This window comes from Eubalaena glacialis, chromosome 19 (genome assembly GCF_028564815.1).
Source record: "Eubalaena glacialis isolate mEubGla1 chromosome 19, mEubGla1.1.hap2.+ XY, whole genome shotgun sequence".
Classification (NCBI taxonomy): domain Eukaryota; kingdom Metazoa; phylum Chordata; class Mammalia; order Artiodactyla; family Balaenidae; genus Eubalaena; species Eubalaena glacialis.
In genome coordinates, this window is record NC_083734.1 from 49,584,795 (window position 1) to 49,606,622 (window position 21,828).

Consider the following 21,828-nt stretch of genomic DNA (forward strand, 5'->3'; position numbering starts at 1 on the left):
GCATAGCAGGATGACATGAATTCTCTTTCAGATGTTGTATAAGGTGAAGAGGGAACTGAGATCTAAGATGGAGAAGGAAATTCAACAGCTGCAGTACATGATAACACAGAACGACGATGATGCTTTCTTCCGGGAACTGGAAGCTGAGCGCTTCGAATCTCGGCTTCATCTGGCTTCCTTTCAGTACAGTAAAAATCCCTTCCTATGAGGCCAGACTTCCTAAGTGTGGACTTCACTGGCTCAATTCTAGCTCTGCCCTGGTAAACAATCTAACCCAGAAGAATCATTTCTAAATAACTTATCTATATACTGACTCTAATACTTTTTATGAAATAACTTTGAAAATAAAAATTGTTTTCTTAGTTTATTGCTTTGAATTTATGACCTAAAACTTTAAAAGAGGTGCACGAAAGCAATTGAGCAGCCAGCTCCTGAAGCCTATTGCTGTAGGTGAACAAAAACAGTAAAAAAATAGCACTTGAGGACCCCAAAAAAAGATCTCTAAATCAGAAAAGAGCTAAAGTGTGGGCTTGTCATTAGAGGTGGGACTTACTTAGGGTTAAACCTTAAAGATACGATGGTTAAGTGTGTAGCTTTTTCACATGGAGGCTAAAAGATGAGAATTTATGCATTATGGCTTCTGTCAATCAGTTGGGAGGGGCAACAGGTGTAAGGCACTTGGTGCACAAAAGGGCACTAGTGAGTGCAGGTGGGAAGGAGGCATAAGGGACTTGAAGTGGGCAAGAGTACACCAACCCTATTTCTAGTATGGGGGCAGATGAGGAAGAAGAAAAACCCACTCAAGGGTGGTGTCCTTCCTGGAGAGGAGGGCTTCAGTGAAGGCCAGGAGCTGGAGGGAGGCTTCAGAGCAATTGAGCATATGGGGAGTGAGTTAGTTACTGATCAAAGCCAGAGAATGGCAGAGGGCACCAGAAAAGGATTGGAAGGGAGAAGAGAGGTTCCCATTAGGGCATATAGGGAATAACATATATGAACAATAATAGAGGCCAGGAGGCATGATGGGGTGGGATCTGATTATCCTGCAGAAAAGAGTAAGCAGCTGTATCCAGTGCTGTGGTCCCAAGTGCTGCCCTTTTGGCATAGCAGCTGACAGTGTAGGGCCTGTAGGCAGGCAGGGGTTTCCTGGGTTAAAGACTTGGAAGATGGCCAAATTTGGAGCATCATGAAGGAGAGACATACAGATAACTGCAATATATATATAGTGACAAGTCAATCAGTGCAGGTGAATGGACAGGATGGGGGAAATGCACAAGAGCTAGAACATAAGTTCTAAAAATGTTTGTTTGTTAGAGAAAAATGATAAAGAATTCTAGATAGAAAGATATACACACTAGGAACTTCCCTGGTGGCACAGTGGTTAAGAATCTGCCTGCCAGTGCAGGGTACACGGGTTTGATCCCCGGTCCAGGAAGATCCCACATGCCGCAGAGCAGCTAAGCCTGTATGCCGCAACTACTGAGCCTGCACTCTAGAGCCCACGAACCACAACTACTGAAGCCTGTGCACCTAGAGCCCGTGCTCTACAAGAGAAGCCACTGCAATGAGAAGCCCATGCACTGCAACAAAGAGTAGCCCCCGCTCACTGCAACTAGAGAAAGCCCACGCGCAGCAATGAAGACCCAACGCAGCCAAAAATTTTTTAAAAAATACACTATATCCTTGGGTAAAATGAGCAAATCTTTAAAAAGCTATGATATGAATGGGTATCATATATATAATGCAGTATAATCAATACAATGTAGGAAAGGTCTGGAAGAACAGTCCCCAAATGTAATAGTAGGTGTGACTCTGGTAGATTATATAAACTTTCCCTCTGCTTAATATACTATTTGAATTTGTTATAAAGGCATCATTACACTTGTTTTAATTTTTTTTTTAATGTTTTAGGAGGACTCTTCTGCTAGCTCTTTACCAAACTAATTAACTGGGAATAACCAAAAAGAAGAGTAAGTGAGGGAATTTACCAGGAAAGGGATGGGACTGCCAAGCAAAGGTCAAAGAATAGGAGAGGAAACGAAAATAAAAGATGCCAATGCATTTTTGAAAAACAGAAAACAAATGAAGTGGTAACTAACTCAGCAAGTAGAGGGGTGTTGCTATCCAAGTACCAGTGGAGAGAGGATTGTATGTGAAGCCAGTTTGCCCAGAAGAACCCAGGAAAAGCACATCATAGTCACGCATTTGAAAAGTTACTTAGAACTATAACCTAACTATAACTGTATAGGGTGGGGGTGGAGGTGTCACAGAATGAGGTGGTTGGTGTGAGAACTAAATCTTTAAATATCCCCCTACCCCACTCCCCAAAAAAACCAGACTCTAAAATTAATGAAGTGCGTTATTAACCATATCATTTAGAAATGCGGAAATACCAGAAGAGCTGACAAAGTTTAGGAATAGTAGCTTCTGGAAAGCAAGACTAGGGATGAGGGGAAAGGGTGATGAAGAGTCACCCTCCCCCAGTTTTAATGATATAATTGATATATACCTTAAACTTACACAGTTTTATATATCAATGATTTGATAAATGTACATGAAATGATTCAAGTTTAGTTAACATCTCTTACCTCACACAGATTTTTTTTTAACTTGTAATGAGAACTACGGTTTTTTTTTAAACTATGTATGTCTAGCTGTGTATATGCATTACTATATCACGTGGGGCACTGGAGAAATTACCTGCCTCTCCTATAAAATGTAAGAAGGAAAAGAGAGAACCTGTGTTGAGGTAAGGCAGGAGAATAGAGCCTTTAGTGAGGGAACTAAGGGTGTAGGGGAAATTTGTTCACAATGGAAAGAGGCGTCACATTGAAAAACGGTTAGGGGGAGTCTGCAATGGGAGAAAGAGACAGGCAGGGCAGACAGAAGATGATGTCATTAAGAGAAATGGTATAAAGAAAGAATCCAGAATTGGGGTTTAAGCTGCAGCTTATAATCTATTAGATCCCAAATCCAGACATGCTGAAAACATGTTTTATCTGGCATTTCAAGCCATTTGAACCATTACCCAGAATTTGATTGATGTGACCAGTTTCTTATCTTAAAAGAAAAAACATTAAATTTGAACTGCATTTAAAACTTTGCCCCCTGAAGAACAAAGCTGGAGGCATGAGTCTCCCTGGTTTCAAACTATATTACAAAGCTATAGTACTCAAAACAGCATGGTATTGGCAAAAAGACACATAAATTAATGGGACAGAACAGAGAGCCCAAAATAAACCCACGAATATATAATCAATTAATGACAAGTGAGCCAAGAATATACAGCAGGGAAAGGACAGTCTCTTTAATAAATACAGTTGGGAAAACTGAACAGCCACATGCAAAAGAATGATGCTGGACCACTGTCTTAACCATACACAAATAATTAACTCAGAATGGATTAAGACTTTTAAGACCTGGAACCATAAAACTCCTAGAAGAAAAAGGCGGTAAGCTCACTGACATCAGTCCTGGCAATGATTCTTTTTGGATTTGACACCAAAAGCAAAAATCAACAAGTGGGACTACATCAAACCAAAAAGCTCTGCACAGCAAAGCAAACCATCAAAAAAATGAAAAGGCAACCACTGAATGGGGGAAAATATTTGCAAATCAGACATTTGATAAGGGATTAATATCCAAAATACATAAAGCACACATATAACTCAACAGCAAACAATCTAATCATAAAATGGGCAGAGGAACCGAATAGATGCTTTTCCAAAGAAGATATACTGAGGGTCAACAGGTACATGAAAAGGTGCTCAACAACACTGATCAGCAGGGAAATGCAAAACAAAACCACATATCAAAATCACAATGAGAGATCATCTCATAACCGTTTGTCTGGCTGTTACCAAAAAGTTAAGAAGTGTTGACAAATACGTAGAGAAAAGGGAACCCTGGTGCACTGTTGGTGGGAATATAAATTGGTGCAGCCACTGTGGAGGTTCCTCAAGAAATTAAAAACAGACCTAACATATGACTCAGCAATTTCACTTCTGGGTATTTATCTGAAGAAAATGAAAACACTTGACTGGAAAAGCTATCTGCACCCCCATGTTCACTGAAGCATTATATACAATAGCCAAGATACAGAAACAACCTAAAAGTCCACCGATGAATGAATGGATAAAGAAAATGTGGTGTATGTACACAACAATGAAATATTATTCAGCTATTTTTTTTTTAAAAAGGAAATCTTGTCATTTGCAACACGATTGACCTTGACGGCATTATGCTAAGTAAAATAAGACAAACACCATATGATCTCACTTATATGTGGAATTTAAAACAACAAAAACAAACCCTCCCACCCCCCAAAACCGAGCTCATAGATACAGAGAACAGACTGGTGGTTGCTAGAGATGGGGAATGGGCAAAATGGGTGAAGGGAGGCCAAAAGGTATAAACTTTCAATTATAAAATAGGTCATAGGGATGTAATGTACAGCATGGTGAGAATAGCTAAGAATGTATTGCATATTTGAAAGTTGCTAAGACATCTTAAAAGTTCTCATCACAAGGAAAAGAAAATTTTATGACTGTGTGTGGTGATGGATGTTAGACTAATTGTGATCATTTCACAAATATCAAATCATTATGGTATATACTTGAAACTAATATAATGTGGTATGTCAGTTGTACCTCAGTTAAAAAGCAAAACTTTGTCCTTCTGGTGTCGATGGTTCTCCACCTTCTTGCCACGCCAGCATCGTCTTTGGGAGGAGTGAGTGGTCTCAAAGGTTGAGTGTGATGTGCTCTCCATCTTTACTTTCCTGGGCTGAAAATCAAAAGACTTCATAGACACTTAAGTCAGCAGGAGGAAAATCTTGGATGGATCGCTTACCCACCCCACAGGCTGCTACAGTTGCCTCTCCACCTCCTTTGCTTATAAAACACTGTTAAAAGAGAAGTGGGGTTTACAGCTCAGACTATTTTGATAACCTAGATAAAACCAGCCCAAATATCCACAAAAGGTATGCTAGGATCTGAGATGTCATGGGGAAAGGGGGATGGGGGAACAAAACCAACTGTTTTAAAAACCAAGTCTGGGATTTGAAGCCTTGCTTAGGTGAGGTATTTAATCCTGTGCTCCCGTCATGACCAACTTCTTTGCTGTACACAAACTGAGTTCTGAGTACCTCAGTTTGCACTTCAGCGTCTACCGAGACATACGCTAGAAGCACTAGTTTGGAAGTTCAGTTTTTTAACAACCATCCAAAGCTAATCCCTAAAGCTAGTACAGAGCCGGACACATAGTAGGAGCACAGCAGATATTTGCTGAGTGGACAAAGAACAAGTCACATTTAGGGCATATACCTTTTAATGAAATGTAACTTTAAAAAATCTGATTTGTCTAGTTTTCTAAGAATATTAACATAGGGATTTAACCCTTTTTCTGTATAATTACCTCTACTCAGTTCTGCTGTGCATATACTACCGTAAGCATTTGGGATATAAAGTACAAATAAATGCAGTGGGTGTGAAGGTTAACCTTCATTATAATGAAAGGACAAATCTTTCAGGTCACCACAGAGCAGAAAAATGTCACATATTGCTCAAACTTTTGGGTAATTTATAGATGATAATACTAAAATCCTTAATGTACTAAAAATTTATAAATTTTAGATCACAACCAATTGTAAACTGGCAATGGGAGGCAAAGCAAAAAAATATATTGCAAAAGGATGTAAAAAATGGACCCTATGCCTACTTTTGGAACTTTAATACACCACTGCTTCCACTGCATCTCCCAGACATTCCTTTCTGTATGGCCTATGCTGTGGAGAGACTTACACGGACCATTCTTGATGAAAAAACATCGTATCCAGTTCTTTTTCCACCCACATATTTAGCTGGACTTTAATCCACTATCTTTACAGAACTGTGAATCATGACCCTTAAAGTCACAGCTTCTTGGAAAAATATAACTGATTTCTGCATTTCATTTTGAGGATTTTACTGCTCAACAAACACCAAGGTAGCAAATGAGGCCCCGGTCATACATAGCTCTGCCCTCCAGAGCCTGTGACAGTTGTTACAGGCCACTGCCCACCAAGAGCCACTGCCAACCTAAGGATGTGCCATAGCAGGACAAAACAAGCACCTTCCCTGCTCAACCTGGAGACAGAAAGGGGGTCCTGAGCCCTCTGAGGCTCTACCATGTGACAAAGGCATCAACTAAGGAAGGCCCATGAATCTTAAACTTCACATTTTATGGCTCATATGCTGTCACTCTTCATAGGCCCAATCAAATTTCTTCAAAACAATTCATTATAAACTCAATATTCTTTAAAAACTCTGATGCTGTGACAGTGCAAACAGCATTCATTTTATTGCTCAACTTCGGCATGGGCACATACACAGTTAATTTTTAAAAACCATTTATACAGACGTTATTGATAAAGCTCATGTAACAACTGAGTGAAAATACAAAGAATATCAAAGCTAAAACACTCTGTAATAAATACAAATACAATGAAAATGATAAAACTTTGTTTTTAAAGTCAGTTTGAGAGAAGGAAGAATATTACATTAAGTGAACTAATTACATCTAGAAACAAAACAACTCAGCATTTGGTACAATCATCATCCTAATGTAAGTACATTAAATACTACAAATGGCACCCATTGACTGTGCTGCAGCCTAAAGACAGAAGCAGAAGGAGCTGCTCTATCAAACTGTAAAGATGTCTGCAACAATCTCTAACTCCCGTCAATGCAATCAGCTCGATGCACCAGAAGTTCAAGCAGACTTAGTGTTGTAAAATAAAGCGAATTACATTGTATTTAAAAGAAAGGAAACTTGTGCTCTGGAGTGTAATTACAAGGAAAAAATAAAAGACTTGGTAAAAACAAAACCCATTCAGGGCAACAAACTATGTGCAAAACAAAATGTACACTATACACAGCACTATTTAAAAACTCTTTACACCAAAGAAGTAAGACCCTCGGAAACAAAACTCACCTCTGTATTGCATATGAGCTCTACAAAGTAACCATTGTTCATAATTAAGTATTCATGATGCAAAGGCAATGTATGGAAACATGATATCACAAATCTGAAATAAAACTAGAGGAAGGATTAGAAAAAACCCAGCTAAGAGGGACATGTGGAAATAAATATTCACATTACACATGAGGTGCAAGTCCAAGGTTCAATGATACATTGGCACGTTTTGTTTGCTTAGCACCTATTTGGAAGTGATCAGGTAACATAACTTTTAAAATGAAATCTAAATCATCCTGTTCTTATAAATTATGTTGGTGATACCATAGACTGTAAGGGAGGGTAATTTATTTCTGTTAAAGCTCTATTAAGTCATTATTATAAAATTAAGAAGGCACTCAAAAAGCGATGGTATTTGCCTGCTCTATATTGTACATTAGTATGAGAGTAGCATTTCATTATTACTGCATCCGTCAGTTATGATTTCTCTGAAGTGTTCATCACGTACTTACTATTACTGAAAGATTATAATAGGCACAGTTACACTGCACTAGTGCTTTCATATAAGAGAGAGATGGACCTGCAACCAATAAGGTACTATCGTGAAAGCTGAAAACTACTGATAATCAAACAGTATGTTTTAAGATGTTCTTCGGTACTACTAAGAATGCAGTAGGAAAACAAAGTGTTTGGGAAGAAAAAGGTCAGCATAAGCACATCGCCACTACACAGTTATGACTGTAACCAGCTTGTGTGGCTGTCAAATTTGGCTGAATGAAATAAATTTAAATACTTAGAAACGACAGGAGTAGTTCTCAACTTTTTTTTAAGCAGCAAATTTTCCACCTCTTTTATTCTACCCATCCCCCCACCCCTCCTAGCCCCCATGAAAGCTTACGTGGAATTCCAATGCATATACAAGAGAAAAATCGAAGCTGCTCTGGGTAAAGAGGGGTGGGGAGTTCAAGGCCTCTGCTCAAGTACCAGCTACGTTTCTTCTCCCTCTCTCTTTGTCCCTCCTCTCTTAACCATTACTTCTGAGGCACCTCTGAGGAGCCCCTTGGCTCCAAGAACACAGACTGAAAATCAATCCATCAAACGAAAGAACACAAGGGGCTTAGTCACTTGATAATTAAGCTGCAAAATTTAAACAAAGCTATCTCATCAAAATTGCTATTCTTGATTTCACAACAATGTAAAAAAAACAAAATAGTGCAGATTTCTGATACTTGAATTTAAAACTCCACCCATGATTTCAGATTTTTCCAATCTCTCACTCCAGAATTGTGGTTGCCTTCTGGATCATGCAACATGCCACACACCTTGAAAGCTAAATCTGGATATTTCAAAATCAAATGCTGATCTTCAACACCAAGCGAACTGGGATTCCCTTACCTCCAAAATCACTCTTCAGACGAAAAGTATTGTCTGCGATAGAGTCAGAATCGCTTGTTTCTTAGTAATCACATCCCTGCCTGACCACCCCACTTCATTTTGTTAGGTAAAAGCAGGGTTTTCTAAGCTTGCTAAATAATCTTTAGAGCAAAATTTTTCCTTTTCATAATTTTATCTGATTAAAATATGAGCAGCTAAACACAGAGATTCAGGATGGTTTACTTGATAGAAACTTACCATAATTAAAATGTAATATAAGTTAGGTGCACTTGTCACAGGAGACTTTGGTTTAAAGAAATAGTATATATATCAAAGATAAGCTGACCCAATAAAAGAATGAAAATCCCATCCCATCCACATGATCTGAGTAGCTATAAAAATGCAGTATTTCCATTTAAGATGCAAAGTAAATCCAAAATACCCGATCATATTCATTCAAGATAAAAAATTAAGATTTTTTTTAAAGTCTCTTAAAAACAGGGAGCCCCTGAATGCATCTTATTGTAGCAAATAAGCTACTAAGTTCAGACTAAATGGTTGCATTAAGAATTTGACAACCAAAATTATATGCTGTATTCCACGGAATTCATGCTTGAAAAATATAAAAAAAGACTCACTTAGGCTAGGTTGAAACATATAATGCTTTTAAAATATAATGCTTTGCTATAGAAAAATGTAATTAAACATGTAAATGGCTTAATTTTTTAAAGATTCTTTTATAGCCAATTGTTTACAAAGGTAGAATAATTCAAAATAATTTTATTTTTTTTTACAAAGAGCAAGTACAGGAGCTGTTCAAAATCATGTATTCAACCAAAATGAAATGTGACTTGTACCGACTGCTGATGTTGTCTTGATGTTTGATAAGAGTTGAAATCTGTGAAGCGATTTGAATAGATTACCTTTTATAAAAATAGTAGTAGTCTTTAAGTGTAGAATACTGCCTAACTCTGGAAATGTAGGAAAAGTCAGCATTCTTTAGGTTCAAGATATTAATTTTAAATAGCAGCTGAATGTGGCCTCATGGCAAAGCATAAAGACCTTTTTTTCCTTGAAAAGGAATTTCAGAATTGTCCTTTCCCCTCACAGTATCCTAAAATTTTTTTAAAAAGGGGGGTGCATTTTCCTGTATGTCAGCGTTCCTTGAAACTCTGCTGAAAGGAGGCTGTCAGTCAGGGGTATAAATAGAGTCCTGGGTAAATCCTTGAAGTTGTCATTCCACAGCAAATCCACATGTTTCTTCAATGGCTGTTAGCAGCTTTTCATATAACTTTTCATAGCTTTCATAGGGCGGAATGTCTATTCGATTGAAGCTGTAAATAAGCAAATCAGATTTTACACAGTTCATTCAAAACAGGTCAACTGGCCTAGCAAGTGTATACTAATTAGTTTACCCTAATACAGCCACATTACTCTTTGTGTCACATAGAAAACGACAAGAAAAAGTTTATATTTCTCTCAAGTAGAGATTATTGCTTTGGGGTTTTCCTACCAATTTCTGGATAATCTTAATTCACTTAAAAGGAATGATAAGCAACTCTTTTAAGGGTCCATTTAGTAATAAGAACAACAAACGAAACGTCAAATCTGTTTGGAACTAACAGCTACGTACATGGAATGAGGGAAAAAAGCTACAGAAATAACTTACCAAGTGTGGGCTTTTGGCAGGTTGTTAGTGCAGGCATCAATCTGGTGTATTGTAAAGAGTCGTGGGCCTGCAGCACCTGCAAAGGAAGCAAATGTGGGTCAGACCACTGTGGGTGCACGTATTAGTCTCCAGAATCTCAGGATAAAACTGGTACATAAATCACAGGGTTGAGGGATAGGAGGGTACTGGTGACTCCATATAAGCTGCCAAAGGGCAGCAGGAAAACAGTCTGGGTTTTAAAAGCTGGAATTGACCTTGGATAAGGCTGGATTCCTTAATCTGCTAGCATTTCAATTTGAGAAAAAGTTCAGGACTGAAATCCTTTGCCAACTTCTATCTTCTACAGAAAATCAGTGTCCCAAAAAAGAAGTAAATGGGCAAATACAAGATCCAATACATATATATACACATTCAAAAAGATGACAACCTAATGCAAATTTAAGTTTCACAACTCAAACTTCAGTGAGAGCAAAAGATTAGCAGTCTATAGAATAAATTTCAGGTAACATAAGGCACCCCATACAAACGTTTGTAGAAATACAACTTCACTTTATTCATCTGGGTAGTCTGATAAGGATGAGTTCTCCAAAAAAGGGAATGCAAGCATGACTAAAGTATGCTTTCCCAGTGGATTTCTCATATATGGACTGTGGGCAACACTGTTGAATTACGTACCAGTCTTGCTTCGTATACCCTCAATCATCACCAGCAGCAGCAGTTTTGAAAATAAAGAGCTTCAGAGGTAAAGGAAGCAACTGCCACCCAGTGAGGCACCACGATCATTAGCAATATACCAACTCATCCCAAAATTAAACAGCTATTCCATGGACAACAATTCTTAAAAATGGAATATGGCTGTAAAATGGTCTGATGCCATGCATTAATTAAAGTGCTCTGACCAAACAAATGACTTCCACGACTCATGCTGCCTCTTTCTATTAAAAGAATAAAAAAGTAGAGGGGAGAGCCATCCCAAAAGTGGGTAAATGTTTGCCAGGTTGAGATGTGAACATGGAAGCAGACAGACTTCCCCTACAGGAATGTGCAACAGAATTTAAAAGCAAGGTGACCGGAAAAGAAAAGGCAGAGCATCAACACATACGGTCTCTAACATGCGGCACTCACTACAATCACAGAGAACCCAGCAGAAAAGGCTCTTGGGAGGGAACAAAGGGAGAAGAAGGTATCAAGACATGAGAGTTACAGATAAGAACTAGAGTGAAAAGAGAATCTGTATGTAAGCACGTTTGTACACCATCTATGTACACCAAATACGGACCCTCTGCCCCCAATTATCAGATGCCCCATCGTCTGTCCCTCTGGCTCTCTTACCTTGTAAAGCTTTGAAGCCCTGCAGAGGCACTCGGGACGAGCCCGTCACAAACTGAAGTAACCGCGCTCGTCGTTCTTCATCAAAAAACTCCACGGCCTTCCAAAACCACTTGACAACGTTGCTGTCTGGTGTACAGTGTTTTAACCGGGTGTTTACCTTCCAGTCATTAACATCTATCTTTCCAAGTCCACAAATAATGAGCTGTTAAAATATTGCACAAATAATGAGCCAATGGAAACCCAACCTAAGCCAAAAATTCCTTAAAACAGAACTTTAGATTTGCAGTGTTGGCTTTCATATGGTGTTCTTAATCGAGGGTAGACATCAGAACCATCTGGAAAGTTTTTCAAAATATACACACTAGGTCCTATGCTCAGAGATTTTAATTCTGTGACTCTGGGGTGAATTAGGATCCGTATTTTTTAAAAGTTCCATGAGTACCTACTCACTGCAGGTTCCCTACCCAGGATCTGAGAACCACCACTGTGATGGACATAAGATGAAAAGTTCCATAACTTCACAGAATTGAAACTAGACTCAGAGTAAATACAGTTTATATGTGCCTGCCTTACGACCTGCATCTATTATTCGGGTTTCAACACTTATTAGCTTTGGGATTCTGGGCAGTTCAGTCACTTCCCTTGGCCACAGTCTCCTCTGCTGTAATATGGCAGTAACATCTGTTTCGTTACATCCTGCGAAAGCAACCAACAGTGCACAGGAACTCAAGAAGTTGTGCTGAATAAGTGATACAATCTGCTTAAAGTTGGACCAAAGTATGAAATATATGAATGCACTGATAATAGAGCTCTGCTTGGCATCCTGATGCAGGCTCAGTATAGATGAGGTATATCAAAATCACTTTGATGTTATTAATACTCACACCTCCCTAGGGTCCAAGACTGACTCATCCTACTGATGTGTTTATAACACTGAATTATGATCGTGTGTAGTGTAAAACATAATGTAACCTGCAAATCCTATATTTCATAATTATATTAACCTAGTCTAACACTAAAATAAATTATATACATATATTTTTGTAAAAAGCCTAACTTCATTAGCAGTACAAAGTATATAATAAACCCTAACGTTACTGAATAAAACCTGCAACAAAGCTTCTGTAGCGTCTGAAAAAATGACTGGCCACTGCCACACTAACAGGTAGTAGGTGTCCAAGCAGGGTTACAGAAGTACCCATGACCACAGACGATACCTCCCTAAATTCTTTTCTTTAGAGGAGTGGTAATTTTAAAGCCAAATTCCTTATTCATTGTATGAACAGATAAAAATCCATCGTATTTCAACTTTACTGCCATTCCTGCTATGTTTTCTTCCTCCTTCTGACTACTTCCTTCTGGTCATTTCACTACAGAATAGTCCAATCAAAAAAGGAATGGGGATGGTAGTGAGTCAAACCAATCTTTTTAGACTTGTTTGCTAACAGGTCTGTTAACAGATTTAGTTAGAAAGGATGCTGAAGTTAATGAATAAAATCATGTTTTAAATTATGTATCAACTTCAAATATTTGTGCTATCCCTAGCCACTAATTAAATTTGGAACCTCAGGTAGAATAAAACCTCATTGTTTTTTCAAAGTAGTTCAGTAGAAATTGAGATGTATTTGTTAAAGGTCTTAATTATAACACCAACCTTATGGTGCTTTAAGGACTAGTTTTAGAATGAAAAATGGTTAACTGTTTATTATAGTTACTATTAGTAACAAATGTTTCCAAGGAGACTGAGGATGTTGAGACAGAGTTTAACCTAAGTGTTTTAATTATTTCCTCTACGTTTTTGTCTATCAACTACTCTCTTACAAAGCTTAATGTAAATCCAATTAAGCCTAGGGTTTTATTCCAAATAAAGGTCAATATGGTGGAGACCAATTAATAAAGTTTTATTTAACTAAATCAATACCCACTTAACTACGGAATAGAAAACAACACTGGAAGAATGTACACAGAAGACACGAAATCTATTAAACGCATGAACGGAAAATATGGAAAAATAAATTAAGAATAGTCACAATATAAGAGAGACTGGTTACTTGTAGAATTTCCAAAACATGAAAGGCTTTTCCAAAAGCAGGAAAGACTTCTCCTGTGAATTAGAATTCTCACAGCATCACATCATAAAACTTCAAAAGCACCAGAAATACAACTTTCCTCTAAAACTAAGTAAAAGAAAATTCCCAAACTTTCTTTGTTATACTAGATGATGTCATGACATTAATACACTGACCTCTAACTCCTTCTCATCAAATGTCTTCAGCAGATGCTGTGGAATTACTTCATTAAATCCTTTCTGCAGGGCCAGGAATTGTGCCTCAATTCCTCGTAAAAATCTCCAATTCACATAGAGTCTGGAAACATCGGACAGGGGTTTCATATGATCAAATATATTCAGGTTTGGTAATTATTATGAATCTCTAGTACTTTAGCAACATTGCACTTTACAAGCATCTAGCATTAAGAATTTAGTCTAAAATCTAAAAGAATCTCAGATTACTGAAGGTAGATGGATCCTGAGCTGTGAGGCAGTTCACCATAAATTAAAAAGCGGTAACCTTCCACTAACAAAAGCAGCATCAATACAGCAACTCTTCACATCAGAAAAAGTCCTATTAAACTGCAAGTTGGCTAGAGAGTAGATGGGTCTGAAGTTAAAATCAGAATGAAATGTCTTTCTCAACTTCTAGCATGCATGCCAATAACCAGAAAAAAATGCCCATTCAACCAAAAATGACTATTTTTCTGGTTTCACTTGAAAATATAATCTGAATGTGTTGGGTGTTTTCTTTATATTTTGTGGGTTGTATATGGGGGAAGAAGAGGTAAAGAGAATCCCCATATCCAAAATGAGAAGAAACAGTAAAAGCCAATAGCAAGCACTTTTTGACTAAATACTCATTTTTCCCTATAAGCTTTAAAAGCCCTGGAAGATGTAATTTTAGCAACAAAAAGTACACTAAACTACATCTCTTGTGTAGCTCTACTTATGCCTTTGATTTGGACTTATAATTTATACATGAATTTTTTTTTTTTAATCTATCTTCCCAGGAAAACCTCTCCACCTCACAAATCTCAGAATTACTCATACTCCCAATTTGCCAGTATTTCCTTTTCCAAACTTGGAGAAATAGTTCTCTACTTGAAGAAATAAGTTACTTAATATTAATAATATCCTTTGGGGGACCTCATTTTTTGTTTGTTTGTTTAAGGGGACAGCAAAACTGCACACCTGTAAAACGTTTTTCTTTGTCATTTTTAAAATTTCAAAACTATTTTTTTTAACTCTATTTATTTATTTATTTTTGGCTGTGTTGGGTCTTCGTTGCTGTGCGTGGGCTTTCTCTAGCTGTGGTGAGCAGGGGCTACTCTTCATTGCAGTGCGCAGGCTTCTCATTGCAGTGGCTTCTCTTGTTGCACAGCACGGGCTCTAGGCACGCGGGCTTCAGTAGTTGCAGCACGCGGGCTCAGTAGTTGTGGCTCATGGGCTCTAGAGCGCAGGCTCAGTAGTAGTGGCGCGTGGGCTTAGTTGCTCCATTGGCATGTGGGATCTTCCTGGACCAGGGCTCGAACCCATGTCCCCTGCATTGGCAGGCAGATTCTTAACCACTGCGCCACCAGGAAAGTCCCCCAAAACTGTATTTGGTTAGGGAAAATTACTGTGTGCTATAAACATGACTGAATCCTAGAAAGTGAGCAGCCCACACTAGGTCCTGGAAGTGAGACACTACTGAAATTCAGGAAATTCCCATTCATTCTTCTTTATTTTTTTATTTTTATTTTTTTTGGCTGTGTCGCACAACATGGGGGATCTTAGTTCCCCGACCAGGGATCGAACCCCAAACCTGCGCCCCCTGCAGTGGAACTGCAGAGTCCCAACCACTGGACCACCAGGGAAGTCCCTCATTCTTCTTTTTTTAATTAGAAATGTAATACATGTTTGTTATTAAAAGAAAAATTATATTTAAAAAAATCAAATATTAATGGGGCTTCCCTGGTGGTCCAGTGGTTAAGACTCCACGCTCCCACTGCAGGGGACATGGGTTCAATCCCTGGTCAGGGAACCAAGATCCCCCATGCCGCACAGTGCGGCCTTAAAAAAAAAACAAAAAACATTAAATGTGGAGACAGAGTAAAACCTGGAAGTCCACTCTTTTATCCTCTTTTCCCTCTCTACTTCCAGGCCCATCACCTCTACTCCTTCACCCTGGGCAAACATTTTATTTGGTAAGTGGCCTTCCTGAACATCTTCTGAGTATAAAACAATGCAGACTTTGTTCCTTCTAAGACTTGCCTTTTAAATGACAGCTTATGCAGAGTCTATCTTTCTTTAAATATCCACATAGTATTCTGTTTAATGTATTTAATCATTCATTCTCTTTCTAAAAACATTTTAGCAGTTTTCAATATTTTTACAAGTAGTATTTAGTTAAACATCCTTATTCACATTTCTTTAATCACATATGTGTTTCCAAAGAATAGATTCCTAAAAATGGAGCTGCATATGTGTTTTCATTTTGGTAGCTGCTATCAAATTGTTTTCCAAAAAAGCTATACCAATATTCACAATCTATGAGACTGATGGGCCTCATCTATAAACTAGAAAATTTTAGCCAATAAGACCTGGGGACATATCTGTACAAAAAAGTATAGCATGAACGTTTCTGTGTATATATGGTGAAGTTCAAACTCCTAAATTTGATTATCATAGTTTAATGTTTAGAAGAACTTTAGATACCATGAACCAAATGCTCTAACTCAACACTTCTAAATTCCTCAATCAACAGGTGATTTCATAAAACTTAAAGAACATTTTCTTGTATTTCTTTTACAAGAAATATATATATATTTCTTATATAAATCCACAATGTACTTATTTATAAATAGGATAAGTCCTAGTAATACAGCACAAAAGTGCTTCTGTACAGCTAGCTGTGGTAGCTACGCTACACATGACCCCACGAACCGTGTGTCCTGGCATGTGTGCCTTTGGACAGCCCCTCCTCCACACCAAACCTGGGCTGGCATGTGACTCCCTTTAACCAAAAGAATACAGCAGAGGTGATGTTGGCCAGTTCCAGGCTTAGGCCTTAAAAGGATCCAACAACTGCTTTTGTGCTCTGGGAAACCAGCCACGCCATAAGAAGTCTGGCTATTGTGCTAGAGAGAGAGGCCATGGTGAGAGTGAGGGGCCTCTGATACCACATGGGGATAACCAAAGAGCTCAGCCAACAGTGAGAACTAAGCCCCAGATGGTGACCCAGGGTCCATTCCAGCTAGCCCCCAGCCATTTGAGCCACCCTCAGTGAGACATCAGATATGTGAGTGAAGAGGCCTTCTTAACATTTCCATCCCAGCTGACACCAGATGGAGGAGAAGTGTGCTGTCCCTGTTGTCCTCGATCTAAATTACTGACCCACGGGATTGTGAGAAATAATAAAATGGTGGTTGTTTTTACGCCACTAAATTCTGCAGAAGCCTATTTTGTAGCAATAAGTAACACTACCTAAACACATAAATGTTTTTCTGTACCGCCATTCTAGAACATTAAAACGAGGCTCCGGCTTAAGAACACAGAAGTGTTTACCTGACATATTCTTTTTTATTTTCTTCAGTAACAGGGATACTCTTGCCATTTGGTTTAAGTTCATGCTGAATAATTTCACCATAGGCATTATGTTCGACACAGAAGGTATGGTCCAAAACACCTGTGATATCATTCTCACTAGGAAGGGAAGACAGGGAAAGACACTTCATTGGAAAATCTAAAATACAGATATTGTAGATGTATTAATTGGTGAGACAAATAAAACTGAGGTAGTTTTATGACATGCAAACATAGGGTTAGATTCCTTTTACTAGTTCTTATGCCACCATACCTCCTAGATTTGGGGCAGAAAAGTCAAAGAGCTTTAACCTTCATAAACACCAGGAACATTTTCCTTCCTGAGTAATGAGAAAGCCCTGGAAAGCTGGGGTTTACACAGGGAAAACTCAGTTATGTTTGGCTTTCAGGTAAGAAGCCCTACTTGAGTCTGGGTAACCCAAGTGACTAAACACCTGAGTAGCCCCACTGAGAAAGCTACTCGTGTACTTGGTAAAAATAACCATGGCCAGTGTATCTTCACAAACGAATGACCCCCCCAAAAACAGAACTGATTCTTACAAATACCCTTTTTAAAGTATGTTTTCAACAACCACCACTTAAGCAGGAATATCTTATTCTAACACATGCAAGATGGAAACAACTTGCATCGTGTTGAGGAAATCATTATGTATAAGTACTTTTAAAAATCATTTTTTATACTTCAAAAAAAGTACATCCATTTTGAAACATGTATCTTTTTTAAAAGCTCAGATTCTAACTATAACGAACAAGACTCAATACATACAGTATCCACACTAAACTGTTATGAAGATCTGGATCAACTAACTCCATGTCATCCAAGGTAATGGACTTCCCAAGCAACTGTTTATAAAAAGGCAATGTGAAACCACCATCAATATAATGTCCATGAAACACAGCCATTCCCATTATTCGTCCAACAAAGTGGAAGTATGATAAATGTTCCTGAAATTGAAAAGAGTTTACATAAATACTCAAGGTAGATACTATCCAGGGAATTTTTTAATAAAAATTAAATATTTAAGCAATGGTAATTTTTTAAATAAACAGTATCAACTTATACTCTAATTTATAACTATTTAAATGGAATAGGTTATCCTATCAAAGCCCAACAATCATTAGGGAGAGTCTCTATAGGGCATGCTTAAGATACTATACTTGGCTATAAAATATTACGGCAGAGCCAATGCCCCTCTCAAAGGGTAGTCACTCTGTAAAGTTTATCCTCAGAAATTAAGTCCAAACTACAGTCCCTCTGCAGCTTCATTAAATCACCTGCAGATCCTGTTCTCTTCCTCTCCTCCCATCTCCTGCTAAGCCCCTTATAATCCTGGCTCTGTCATGGGAAAAAAGCTTTCAATTCTATACCTCCCTCTTCCTTTGACCTAACCAGAAACTGAACTTCAAAACATCATAGATTTAAGAGGACAGATTTCATGTCTAACTTGGACTAGAGTCCTGATTCTGCCACTTACTAACTATGTATACTTGGGCAAATTACTCAGCCCCTGTGGAACTAATTTTCCATGCCTGGAAAAATGACAGTAATAATAGTATCTAAAAAGGGTCTCTGTGAGTAGTAAAATGAGGTGATGAAGCCCAAGGCACTGGACCTGGCATATGGTAAATGCTCAACAAACGTGAGCTATCATTACTACAGTGGCAGTAATGAGCTCTCCAAGCAGAACCTTCACCTAAAAATCTTCCCTTTATAAAGAATACCCTGCAAAAGGGCTTCCCTGGTGGCGCAGTGGTTGAGAGTCTGCCTGCCAATGCAGGGGACACGGGTTCGAGCCCTGGTCTGGGAAGATCCCACGTGCCGTGGAGCAACTAGGCCCGTGAGCCACGATTACTGAGCCTGCGCACCTGGAGCCTGTGCTCCGCAACAAGAGAGGCCACGATAGTGAGAGGCCCGCGCACTGCGATGAAGAGTGGCCCCCACTTGCCGCAACTAGAGAAAGCCCTCGCACAGAAACGAAGACCCAACACAGCCATAAATAAATAAATAAATAAATAAATAAATAAAAGTTTTTTAAAAAGTTAAAAAAAAAAAAAAAAAGAATACCCTGCAATGAATCTAACATGCCTACCATGTTTAGACAGATTTGGTATTTCAGGATATACTGTTTTATTAGTTGGATGTTTGTATTTTCAACTTCTTTTACTTCTCTATTTAATAATCTTTAAGCTCATCTTTAAGCCTCCCTTTTATCTTAAAGTTTTTTTCTTTTTAAAAAGCAATACCTGTTCACTACAAAATATTTACAAAACATAGACAAAAAAAAAGGCCCATAGTCTAACACCCAGAGATAACCACTACCAGTATTGTAGAGCCTTTCAATGTTTACACATATACATGTTTACCAAAATTTGCTTCATACTATTATTCTGTAATCTTCTTTTCACTTAATATATTACAAATACCATCTTTACATGTTATTAACTATTATCCCACAACATCATTTTAGTGGCTGTATAATATAACCTTGTATGGAAAGGTAACAGAAATAATATAAAAACAACAAATTAATAACAGCTGCTAACTCTTGTTGAGTGCTTAATAATATGTAATAGGGTTAATAATGTATAGCACTGTGCTAAATACTTAATGTGCAGGGTCTCATTTAACTGTCACAACCCTTCTCTCAGGTCCAAACTATATTTATTATTATTAGCAATGATAAAATTGAGGCTTAAGTCAATGAAGGTCACAAAGCTAGTTAGTAATGGGACCAGGATATGAACTCATGTCTTTCTAATTCCAGAGTCTATGCTCTTAACCATGTCATTCTGCTTCATGTCATAATTTAATCAACCCCCTCTTAATGGACAGCAATGTTGTTTCCACTTGGGGCTACTATAAACGGTGATGCAGTAAACCTCCCTGTGCCCAAACTGTTGCACATATCCATGATCATTTACTTGAGAACATTTTCTAGAAGAGGACTTGCCAAGTCCAAGGATGTGACCTGGACAAAGACAGTAATTCTATGTCATAAACTACACTGACATTTAAAGATAAAAAACATTGTAGGTCATAAGTTAATTTGTATCATTATAACCACCAGCCATACCGGATTAACTGCAGAATCAGGATTGATCTGCAATGTATAGATATCATCTCTTGAATACTGGAAGAGGCCATAATAAGGATTCAACATTTCATGTGACAAGAGATATAACCACTCCCTAAAAAACAAGATATGCCAAAGGAATTTTTTGTTAATGAATACATCTTTACTAAGATATGCTATTAATCATGTTAGCAAGAAGTTTTTAATAAAACAAAATAAAGCACTAACTAGTTATATAAAATCACATTAGAAAAGTCTACCATGCCCCAAAAGTACATGAAAACTCTTGATTTATTGAAGTCACTTCTCACTCAATTTTGGGTAATTTTATGACATTTTAACATCAGAGAATCTAAGGATAATATCCAGAAGTACCAACTACTCGTTAGATGCTGCAGCCCAGTGGTCTGTTACTTTTAATTGCTAAACAAATTTGTAATTCATAATAAGTATAAAACAAAGGGAAGAATATGGTATTATTTCAAAACATCCATGTGGTCCATCTATACCACCCTGGTCCTCTCCAATCATGGCAGATTTATACTAGTTTATACAGATATATAACATTAATTTACTCTTACTTTTAGACAAGGGTATGTTTTATTGTTGATACTGTTTTAGTAAGAAAATTTCATTATCCATCTCCATTACCTTTTTTGTGTAAACCCTAAAATACACCATGATAAAAATGTAAGTGGTGAGAAACTGCAAGGCATTTGGTATAGGTGGGAACACAAGGGCAAGCCTGCATTTTCTGGGTATGTTCCATACCACTTCTTGGTTTCAAGCATACAACAGTGTTTTTAAAACCTCATAATAAACAGTACTATCAACTTAAGCTTATTAAATCATTTATATTTTTCAAAGTATGAAAGACAACTTGTTATTCATCTTGGTGAAACTGAAATAAAATGACTAGTCTAGGCTTTAAGGAGATGTCATTCTAGTCTCAACTCCTGTCATTCCTCAGCTAGGAAAGGCACATAAATGATATATTCTGATATTATGGATCAAACAGATGGAATAATATATTTTTAGGAAACGCAGTGAAACACTATTAAAGTAGTTAAAGGAAAATATTTCAAAGTCCTATCATTTGACGGAGTCTAAATCAAATCACTACATTTAATATTGGGTTGGCCAAAAAGTTTGTTCGGACTAACTTTTTGGCCAACACAGTACTTGAAAACTCTAGAGATTAAAAAGAAAAAGTGAGGTCTCCACATAAGCAACCTTCCCACCTAATATGTCTTGTATGTTTTTTATGCATGTATGTGTTTTTTAAAAGAAAGTCCAACTTTTGTTTTGTTTTACTAAGTATTTAGAACATGCATAAAAGCAAAACTCTACTTTTGGGTTCTACTATGGGATAAAGATCAGAAAAAGCAGTTCACTGCCACATGCCATTTAGTCCGCCCAAACCCCGAAAGTAGTGAGGTTAAGAAATAAACAACAAAAAACTAACTACTTATTTGGCCTATACATATCATTATAGCATTTAGATTCCATCAGCAGATAATTAACAAGTTTTCCCAACAAGCATTCAAAATCTACTTATGAGTAAATCACAAGCATTCCACAGAAACTATCAAGCCTTAAGTATGATGTACAAGTGATAAATGCTAAAAATCCAAACTAAAGAAACTATCCATTTGCAGGTAAAAAGGTCACAGAATGAAAGTATGTCTACAGGTGAAAACAAGTAATGCCAAATAATGACTTATGGGACTTGGTGGAAACACAAATTTAATTTAAGCTGGATTTAGATTAGGGGAAGCAGAATTATCATG

General features: G+C 37.6%; 2 protein-coding genes across 6 annotated transcripts in view; one reads left to right on the top strand and one right to left on the bottom strand.

The window, feature by feature from the left end:
* Positions 1–328, top strand: part of CEP95 (centrosomal protein 95) — a 57,417-nt gene extending 57,089 nt beyond the window's left edge. For all 4 annotated transcript variants that reach the window (XM_061176633.1, XM_061176632.1, XM_061176634.1 and 1 more), the window contains one exon: positions 32–328. In XM_061176633.1, coding sequence (XP_061032616.1) covers positions 32–208 — 177 coding nt within the window. In that variant the 3' untranslated portion in view covers positions 209–328. The remainder of the gene's footprint in view (positions 1–31) is intronic.
* Positions 329–9,065: 8,737 nt separating this feature from the next.
* The window catches only part of SMURF2 (SMAD specific E3 ubiquitin protein ligase 2), a 118,156-nt gene continuing 105,393 nt past the window's right edge, over positions 9,066–21,828 (bottom strand). For both annotated transcript variants that reach the window (XM_061176805.1, XM_061176804.1), the window contains 7 exons: positions 20,039–20,153; positions 17,731–17,909; positions 16,926–17,063; positions 13,572–13,692; positions 11,327–11,528; positions 9,995–10,070; positions 9,066–9,659 (listed from right to left, as the gene is read on the bottom strand). In XM_061176805.1, coding sequence (XP_061032788.1) covers positions 9,560–9,659; positions 9,995–10,070; positions 11,327–11,528; positions 13,572–13,692; positions 16,926–17,063; positions 17,731–17,909; positions 20,039–20,153 — 931 coding nt within the window. In that variant the 3' untranslated portion in view covers positions 9,066–9,559. The remainder of the gene's footprint in view (positions 9,660–9,994; positions 10,071–11,326; positions 11,529–13,571; positions 13,693–16,925; positions 17,064–17,730; positions 17,910–20,038; positions 20,154–21,828) is intronic.